The sequence below is a fragment of the Pipra filicauda genome, unplaced genomic scaffold (assembly GCF_003945595.2).
Source record: "Pipra filicauda isolate LSUMZ 115617 unplaced genomic scaffold, ASM394559v2 scaffold234_size1211729_pilon, whole genome shotgun sequence".
Lineage (NCBI taxonomy): Eukaryota > Metazoa > Chordata > Aves > Passeriformes > Pipridae > Pipra > Pipra filicauda.
In genome coordinates this window covers 963,253-973,517 of record NW_024104348.1, presented here as the reverse complement: position 1 = coordinate 973,517, position 10,265 = coordinate 963,253, and the positions used below count along the sequence as shown (strand labels likewise).

General features: G+C 42.3%; 1 protein-coding gene across 1 annotated transcript; it reads right to left on the bottom strand.

Moving 5' to 3' along the window:
* Nucleotides 1-502: 502 nt before the first annotated feature.
* Nucleotides 503-5,761, bottom strand: TMEM139 (transmembrane protein 139). Its single transcript, XM_027722076.2, has 3 exons — nt 5,018-5,761; nt 3,694-4,002; nt 503-2,351 (listed from the first exon to the last, which is right to left on the bottom strand). Exons 2-3 carry the CDS (start codon nt 3,939-3,941, stop codon nt 1,943-1,945), a joined length of 657 nt encoding a protein of 218 aa, XP_027577877.1. The 5' UTR covers nt 3,942-4,002; nt 5,018-5,761; the 3' UTR covers nt 503-1,942.
* Nucleotides 5,762-10,265: the final 4,504 nt, after the last annotated feature.

Genomic DNA, 10,265 nt, shown 5'->3' with positions numbered 1-10,265 from the left:
GTCCAAAGGCTTGAAAACCCTTACAGATGCTGAAGACAAAATCCAAGTGGTCGTAACTGATGGCATTTTGGTCTTTGTTTTGGCCAGATTTTAATCTGTGGTGGTTACGTGAATTTCTTCCTCACTCCTGGCAGTTTGGTACACACAGAGTTGCCCAGTTTAAGACTCAAAGTTTCTATGCCTATGTTGTCTACCCATATCACTTTTTAGTGAGGTTTTTTCTTTTCTGTTTGCAGTTAGAGGAGGGAAATGCAAGTAGTGATTGGCTTTAAAGAAATCACATTGCCTCTATCAGCAAATTTGTCTCTCACAATACTTGTATGATAGAGGTATCATACCTCCTTCATCACTAATGATATTAAAGTGATGTAGCTGTACATTCAGAAATGGAACACCTCTCCTTTTTCTAAGCCAAGATTATCAGATAAGCAGAATGTGAGCCAAAAGCACGGCTTTGTGGAGTGGTTGTTTTGGGAGGAAATATAAATGATGCCACCAGGAATTTTTAATGCAGTCCTTTTTATTTACAAACAACATAGAGGGTCCTTTTTTTTTCTTTGAACTATAAAGAATCAAACTATAAGAAATAGTTTGTTTGCTTCTAGCTGTGGTTTGATGGTTCCTCATAGGAATTCAAGATGATGCAGTCATACGAGCAAGGCTGTGATGATTGCTGCTCTCCTTCATGAGGCGATTCGGACCACCATTTTTATTTTTATTTTTTAATTTGGACATTCACCAGATGTGAATGTCTCCTTGCATGGTCTATGAATGTAGACCACTTTGACACTGCAGAGGCTATCAGTTTAACTCACCCATTTTAAGAGACTGCACATCACCACTGATCAGTGAGAGCTAAAACCTGGCTCCAGCCTAGAGCCATCATGATGAAGACCAGTTGTGCCTTGGGACTTTTATTCTCAGGTGCTCTCCACTGCAGCTCTGGCCTTGGCAGACAGACTGGACCTTTCCAGAGTCCAGAGAGAAGCCTCTGAGTGCAGTGTGGTTACAGAGATTTCTGTGCAAGTCCTTGCCATGATGACAATAAAGTATCTCAAGCCATCTGTTAGGGGCTGTATTACAGCAGAGACACACACTCTGCTGTAGAGCCACCAAGACTACTGATCTAGGCAGAGGATGCTTATATGTCTGTATATCCCACTGCCAGCCTCTCTTACAGGAGGAAAACTTATCCCCCTCTTGTACACTACCGGCTGTGTGGGATAAGAACCTTGTGAAGAACAGAAGCAATTTCATGATGCCATGCTTGCCGTCAGCTTTTTAACCTTAAGTGACACATATCGGGTGGTACCAGCTTCCAGATGCAGACAGCCACCCTCCCCTCAGTCATGCTCCAGTGCAGCACAGCTGAGGATGTGGCGCAGGTGTGGCAGAGGGGCAGCGACAAACAGCGCAAACCATAAATTTTTGTTGCTGCAAAACAGCAACTCCGGGAAGTGCAGGCTTGGTCTCTCTGTAAGGGTTTCTGGGTGGCTGATGACCGCACAGCTCTCAGCAATATTGCTGTTTGTAAGGCACAGGCAGAATGTGCTTAGTGCTGTTTCTATTCCTCCCCTTTCCCAGGCAGATTCTTTTGGCTGCATCTTACAGTCCTTCTTCAGAGGTTCTTTGATAACATTGTCTGTTCTCATGATTTGCTCTCTTCCCCCACAAAGGTGTATCTTCAGTTTGAGAATGTTGCGGTATATAACACAACTTTCCTCAAGTCAAAGCACTGTGGTATTGCATCAATTTTTATTTTGTGCAAAAAGATTCTAGTGACATCAGAAACTGTGTTTGTAGTTCAACTCTGTTTCAAAGAATGGTGAGACAAACTTTTACAGTTTCAGGCATGAAAAATCTCAGCCCTTTCACCTTCTTTCTAGGAGCATTCTGTATTAGGGTAAGGGTTTGGTTCTGTATTTGTGGAAGGTGAAAGTAATCATAATGCAGAGGGCTGGCAAGCATCTTCAAAGACCTCGTCACTGATGGCACTCTCATAAGCAGGTGGTGGAGTGAGTGGTTCTAGTGGTTCAAACCTGTCTTCAATATCTCTGTCCTCATGGATGTCTGAAACAAACCGCTGCGGTCTTGGGGGCAACACCAGCTGCAGCTGTATCCTGGAGCCTGTGTCTGTCTCAGAGGTGGGCCTCGTGTCTGGTGGCACTGACACGCGGAGAGCCTCGACCGTAATCTCTTGTTGGCCAGAGGATTCAATAACGACGCTGTAAGGAGGAGGCTCGCTCAGTGGCGAGGGCACTGGGCCTGGGTTGGATGTAATCGTCCATATTGCTGGAGATGACATGGTCATCACCTCCTCATAGGTGGGCGCTTCATAGGCAGCATTCACCCTTGTGCAAGAGAGGAAGGCCAGTTACATCGGTTATTTTACTGCTTAGTTTATGCAGAGGCAGATAGCACAGATTATGTACTATGGGGACCATGCTACAATCAACAAATAGATGAGACTGAGACAGGGTATCTCACGTGGTATTGCTGTATGTATTCTGCCCCTGGATCAGTTCACTTGTCCAGCCAACTTAATGTCTTGCTTACTGGTACAGAGAATGGCTCATCTGACCATTTTCCCACACTCCCCAGAGTAAGTGAAGTGACCCCCACTGTTCAGTTCTGTGTACTAGGCTTAGCTTGATGTCCCTCAGTTAAAATCTCCTACCAGTTAAAATTTATTACGAAGAATTGTTAACTACTGATTATTTCTTGGAATAAAACAGGACCTTGCTTTTTTAATACATTAGCTCAATGTTCATCTATTTTTAAGAAGTGAAGAAAATTAGTATTTTCATTTCATTTAAACAAGGACTAGTTGTTCTGTGTTGAGAAGAATTGTCTGCAAAGAAAAAATGCTACTTCAGGAACATTTTCCTTTTCAGGTCATATTTTCAAATAAAAGATACTAATTTTCTTCTAGTATGCCCCCAAGCTAGCATAGCCCAATATAGACTTTTTTTTTGTAGTCTTTCTAAAAATAAACACATAGTAACATTTTTTCTCCTCCCACAGGTCCTGTATTTGAGAGTGCTAAGTCATTTAGGGGTGTGGAAAATGATTACCTGGATTATACAAGGAAGCAGAGATACAAATAAAGTCAAACTTGTCAACTATAGTAGGCAAACAAGGGTTAAATTAGGTGATACTGAGAACCTGCAAATGTACATGAAGCCAAAAAGAAGTATTCAAAGCCTCTCAAAATCAGGATTTATTAGTGTCAAATTGGGATTTTAAGACTGGAAACAGATCCAGATACAGGTTTCTTTTAAAAAGTTTGCCAAGGAACAGTTGCTCCAGAGATAAGTTTTATAGAACTAAACCCAAATAAGAGTCAGTATTGCTTCAGCATTTTTTCTTTTTCCTTGTCTGAGTCATTGTTTGGCAAGCCTCGATTACTCAAAGTAAAATAAAACTGGGCCTGGATCTGTTCAACCTTGGAAATTTTTAGTGAATCAGTTTCCGGTGGGAAGAAAATACATATTGTACAAGATACAGGAGATGCGTGGCATAGATATTTGCAACCTCCACCTGAAGAATAAAGGACAACAACCTGAAAACAACTTTTGTCTTTGGGAATGGAGTCTGTGTTTGTTGCCCCAGGGGAAGGGCAGCAAAACAGTGTGCAAAATGCCCATGACTGAGGTGAGAGGGTTAAAGAGCAATAACCAGGTTGCTGCTTACCCTGCTTGGCTTTGACTGTTTGGAGGTATTTCATTTGCGTCATGTCGGTGTTGATTCCTCAGGTAACACTCAACAAACACACTCAGCAAATAGCCGACCAGGCACACTCCCCCTACCCCTAGAAAGAAATAGCCTACTGGGTTGATATTAGATGAAATGGCCAGCATGGTGACACCAATGAGAAGAGCAGCAGTGAAAAGAAGCAGCAAGGTTTGGCGGATGTTCTTCCAGCGTGTCTCTAACCACATGGTAGTATAGATGGTGGTAGCAGGTAGTTGAGAACAGATGAGCAGTTAAAGGGACAGACATCTGTGGAAGATGGAACAGTTTTTTCAACATGAAACATGAGAATATAAACACATTATAAGTATCATGACCAAAGTCAGAACATACATACTAGAGCAAAGGGCATCATGAGAACATGAACTATGCACATACATAATAAGTCTGCAAAATCCGCATAAATGCACACCAATGTAAATGTGCTAGAATTTCCTGTGTGAATGCATATTGAATAATAGGAACACTTGGACACACAGTTGGAAGACATGAAATGCATAAATAGACCCTAAGCACTTATTGCCAGGCATATCTAAAAAGATCTGGCTTAACAGAGCAGTCTGGGATGCAGATTTGAGGTTACTATGAAAGTGAAACACAGAATAACTTTAAGAGTTAATTCTGGGACATTTGTATGTTGCATAATGAACATTCAAATATTCATTCAGATCCCGGAAGAAAAGCAGCCTTATTTAATGGGCCCGTCTGCCCCACTAAATTGAGAATCTAACTTCAGTGTACCATTATAGCAATAATGTTACTTTAGGTTCTGGATATAGCTAGGGTACGTGTGTTTTTGCAAAGTGTAGGCATAGTTTGAATATTTGCCTATATCCTCAGTTCTTTCTCTGTTGATGTGCTTATTTTTGCACCATTCTCAAACACAAGAGCCCTTTCTGTCCTGCATTCCAAACCCCATCTCAGTGAAAGAGACAGCAGTTTCACTATGTGCAGTCAATTTAGAATGAATACTAGGGACCTGTGGTATTCAAGAATACCATAATTAAGTTGTCTTGCACGTGTTCTGCTAACCTACATGTATCCCCCTGTTTTGATGAAGACCCCTTTGAAGGAAAAAAGCATGACACAAGGGGCATGTTTTTTATGAATATGCATCTCCAAACAAATATACAGTTTTATATAGCTCCATGTTACATTGTGTAACATGTACACTTTTGCACACCAAATGTGTCCCCTTGTTACAGCAAAAATAGTTAAATGTATATATTCAAAAGAAACACATTCTTTTTCAGCATATACTTACCAGAAAGAGGTCTCGGTAGGTAGGAGCAGTCATGGTTTAACTTCTCTCTTCATCACAAGGAAAAATGTGCACTGCTGCTTCCCGTTCTGACCCAAGAATAGGACACCAGTTAGAACTCTCCCTTCCTCCTTTCGAGTTTTGTTGTAGGGAAACAATGAAGATTTCTTTTGAAAATAAAAGTTGGAAACTACTAAACATGGGAAGGTACCAAACAATGAGAAGATCCCATTGTATGAGCTTTGCATGGGAAAGTAGAATCTCCTTTTTCCAGGTTCTGAATCCAAAGCAATTTCTAGACGATCACATACGTTCTACTCTTTTGCAGCTCTTCTCGGTCTGTCCTACAAAAGCAGGAAACTCATTAGGAAAGAAGGCGGAGTGAGCAGTGGGGGAGTGCTCACCTGTGTCGTATCTGTTTGGTCTGCTTTACTTTAATGGGAGAAACTGCCCTGAAAATTCTGTTGGTTTTTTTTTTTTCCCCTGCGTAGCAAAGGAATCTTGAACTCTGCCTCACAAAGCAGGAACAACTGCCTGCCCAGCCCACATCACATGGCCCACACATAAAACTATTTACAAGTTCTGTAAAATGTAAAACTATACATTTTTCTATCCTGATCAAGTGCTTTTTGTCAAATGTTTTTTTATGTCCTCTTTGATTTTACAAACAAAAGGGGGGAAAAAGGGGGGGCAATGGGTTATTATATCACAGAGGGCTGGGTTAAAAACCTTTTTACTCCCTAATGTATCTGGGAAAGATAAGCAAGAGAACAGGTACTGAATTACTTCTGTTATCTGAACCTTTAGTGTGTGTCTGAAAATTAGAATAGAATAGAACAGAACAGAATAGAATAGAATAGAATAATTTCAGTTGGAAGGGACCTACAACAATCACCTAGCCCAACTCCCTGACTGCTTCAGGGCTGACCAAAAGTTAAAGCCAGTTATTAAGGGTATTGTCCAAATGCCTCTTAAACACTGACAGGCTTGGGGCATTGATCGACCCCCTCTATAGGAAGCCTGTTCCAGTGTCTGACCACTCTCTCGGTAAAGAAATGTTTCCTAATGTCCCTTGACGCAGCTTTGAGCCATTCCCACGTGTCCATTCACTGGATTCCAGGAAGATGAGGTCAGCACCTCGCTCTACTCTTACCCTCCTAGGGAAGCTGCAGAGAGCAAGGGGGTTTCCCCTCAGCCTTCCTTTCTCCAAACCAGACAAGCCCAAAGTCCTCAGCTGCTCCTCACAACACGTGCCTTCCAACCCTTCCACCAGCTTTGTTGCGCTCCTCTGGGCACATTCAAGGACCTTCACACCCCTCTGAAATGGTGGGGCTCAGAACTGCACCCTGGAGTCCATGTGAGGCCACACCAATGCTGAGCACAGTGAGACAATCCCCTCCCTCTGAGCGGCTGATGATGCCGTGTTTGATGCTCCCCAGGACATGGTTTGCCCTCGGGGCTGCCCAAGCACACGCTGCTGACTCACACTGAGATGCTGCCCACCAGCACCCCCAGGGCCCACTCTGCAGGATGCTCTCCAGCCACTCCTCTCCCTATTTATACTTGTGCCTGGTGTTACTCCATCTCAGATGCAGAATCTGGCATTTGACTTGTTAAATTTCACACCATGAATGATTGCCTAATGCTTCAATCTGGCTAGATCCCTCTGCAAGGCCTCTTGTCCCTCAGACCTGCTCTTGTCCTCTAGATCTGTTCGTCTCAGCAGTTGTATATTACCTGCAAAATAGTCCTGTCCTATTGCACAGAAGTGGCCCTAGAATTGAGCCCTAAGGAACACCTCTGGTGACCAGTCACCAACCAGATGTGGTCCCGTTCACTACACCCTTTTGAGGGTTCTTCACCCAGTGCACAATGAAACCACTCATCCCACAGCTGGAAAACTTCCATCCAGAAGGATGTGTCCAGAAGTGACAGTATTAATAAACTTACTAAAATTCAGAAAATCTACATCCACTGCCTTCCCTTCATCCACTAGGCAGGTGACGTTATAGTAAAAGGATATCAAATTGACTAAACAGGACTTTCTTCCCTTTGTGAAACCATGTTGACTGTGACAGATGATTGCATTGGTCTTGAACTGCCCTTCAATAGTACCCAGTATGATCTGCTCCATAATTTTTCTAGGTATTGAGGTTAGATTAACATGTCTTTAGTTCCCCCAGTCTTCCCTCACACCTTTCTTGAAGATTGGAATAATACTGGCTAGCTTCCAGTCAGAAGGGACCTACCCAGACTCCCAAGACCTTTGGTAGATGATCAAGAGAGGTTCTGCCATAACATCCCCTAGCTCCTTCATATCTCTGGGGTGAAACCCACCAGGCCCCATTGGCTTGTGAACAGTGATACCGCTGGTCCCTTACAATTTCAGTGTTCACAAATTGAAAGTTACTGTTCCCACACTCATGGTCCTCCAACTCAGGGGACTGGGCAGCCCAAAGTCCACCATTATTATTAAAGACGTGGCAAAAATCACCTTGAATGCCCCTGCTTTTTCTTCATGCCTACTAGTCAGGTGACCATCTTCAACAAATATCACTGAAAATTTTAAACTCAATCATTTCATGATCACTGTGGCCAAGAAAGCCTCCTACCATCACATCTCCCATAAGTCTTTATTCACAAATAGCAAGTCTAGGAGGGCATCCTTCCTAGGTGTCTCACTGAGTATCTGTGACAAGAAGTTATTTCCTACATACTTCAGGAATTTCCTAGATCTTCTCATCTCAGCAATTTGTTATTCCAAGTTGATATCTGGGAAGTTGAAATATTCCATAAGGACAAGGGCTAATGATGCAGACATTTCTCCAAACTGCCTATAATAACTCATCAGTGCTTATCACATTGGAAATTCTCAAACACTATGGCATGAATTACATCCAGGAGCTGGCTGCAGCTCATGTGTGTCTGGAATAGGAAGATGTTCTACTGCTAAATGTTTATTAATAGTATTTAGTTTGGAACATTGGGCCAACAAGAATTCCGTGAGGTTTAACAAAGATAAATACAAAGTCATGCAGGGATGGACTAACCCTAAGCAGCAGTACAGGCTGGGGTCTGACTGACTGGGTTGCAGCTCTGCTGAAATAGCCTTGGTGGACATGATGAACAGGAAGCTCAACAGGAGTCAGCAGTGTGTCCTTGAAGCAATAAAGGCAAACTGTGTCCTGGGCTGCACCAGTAAGAGTGTAGTCAACAGATCAAGGGGTGGGATTGTTCTATGCAGCACTTGTTAGGACACACCTGTAATACTGTGTACAGTTCTGGTTCCCCCAGTTTGGCTATGGTCTGAAAAACTGGATATGGTCTGGTGAATTGCCACAAAGATGCTTTGAGGGTTGGTGAGTTTTGACAACTTAAGAGGCTGGATTTGTACAGCCTAGAGGAGACAAGGCTTGGGCAGATGGTGAGTGTCTACTTACAGTTTTCCAATAGTAGTAGGTGGTTATGGAGTAGTAAGTAGTTATAGTAGTTACTAAAGAGTAATAGGTAGTCAGAGGAGGGAGGTAGTCTTCATGAGGGTACATGGTGACAGGACAAGAGGCAATAGGAAAAAGGGTAAGTGCCTGTGGATATAAGAAAAAAAAGTCTTTAATGTGAAAAAAGCAAAATGCAATTACTTGCCCACAGAATTGGAGGAATCCTCTTGGCTGGAAATATTCAAGACACAGCTGAGTCTAAAGATCAGCTTTGAATAAGGGGTTGGACCAGATAATCTGCCCTTCCAGCCTAGACTTGTCAATATTTTTATGTTTTGAATATTTTCTCCTCATAATTGCCTTTTTTGACTGCTGACAGATAAAGGACCTTTAGTTCTAATTGTTATCCATTCTTTGCTGTCAAGAGAATTCCTTGAAGATGGCAGACTTAATATCCACATAAAGGGGAGGAAGTAAGGATTCTGGTGTGTAGCATGTCATTTTGCAAAACTGTCATTTAAATCAAAGCTACAATTTCCATTTCAGAGTTGCCTGGTGTTGAGAATATCTTGACTGCTAAGGAAGATTTGACAAAACTGTTTTCACAACCTCTCTTCACCGGAATAATGACTGACCCATGGTAGAGTCTGCACGTGTTGGTACTAACACCAACTTCCTTCTAACCAGTGTAGCTGGTGGTTGTTAGAATCATTCCTTAGAGATAAAAGATTTATATCTGACTGATTTGAGGAGGTAATTAAAATTATTCTTCCTGCTTGTCCTCCATTTCCTCTTGTCCTTGCCTTGATTCAGTGCTCAGCCGATCTCTTTCTGAGCCAGCCCGGCCAACTCAGCTAGTGGGAAAGTATTTACATTTTTCCAGAGTGAATTTAGTGGGCGGAATCTAGTCTCCAAAGTATCATCTAACCACTAGTTCCGCATTAAAGGGAAGCAATGGGAATGCGTAGCTAGAGTGGTGGAGGAAAAGGGAGGAAGAGTGGATAATTTCCAGGGCTGCAGTGGCTGTCATTTGACCAGGTCAGCTCAAACTACTGGAGTAGAAGGAAATTATTCCTTCTTTGATAGAGTAAGTCTCACAGAAAGGTGTAGAATCTAAGACCCATCTTGTACTCTGCAAATCCTGTTAGTTAGATCAGGGATTTCCAGCTCAGCCTGATGACTTTAGGCAACTCCCAGCTCTGGTACATTCACTGGCTACTGTTGAATCCCCCCAACAATCTGATCATTGTTGAATCCTCCTTGTAAGTACCTGTAGAAGGTACTTATGCTTCTTTTTGCTGTGTGGAGGGAGCTGAGGCACTTTGCTTGTCTGCGCATTCTACTGTGGGGAGTAGGCACTGCTTTGGGGCAAGATCTTTTTGCTAAGTTAAGAGACGGTCAGAAAGGTGAAAACATTTTTCATTATTTGGTGGAAAACTACCCTGGTGATTGGAAAGGGTGTATTCAATTTGTGGATAGATAGAAAGATGTTGGGTTGGCTGAAAATCTGTATAGTAATTTTGACTGGTGCACCATTTAAAAAAATGTTAATAGACACAGATATGAAATATCAGGATGAAAAAGGCTAGAAATTGTAGGTGTCTTTGCTGTGTTAATTGTTGCTTGTATTATTTCAGTTTATTTCTGTTGAGGTCCAGACTTCAGTAACTCCTGCAGATTTTACACATGGAGTTCATGGATGATGGTGCTGAATATTTAGGAATTATTTTTATTCATTTATCTGAATGCATAAAACAACAATACTGTACAATGCAGCTGTGAATGCATTAGTTGAACATGTTTATGGATGTGAT

Excerpts from the sequence above, each read along its gene's own strand:
- TMEM139 (XM_027722076.2), bottom strand. The coding sequence starts at position 3,941 with ATGTGGTTAGAGACACGCTGGAAGAACATCCGCCAAACCTTGCTGCTT. Across the intron at positions 2,352-3,693 it reads AACAGTCAAAGCCAAGCAGG|GGTGAATGCTGCCTATGAAG; the intron begins GTAAGCAGCAAC and ends CTCTTGCACAAG.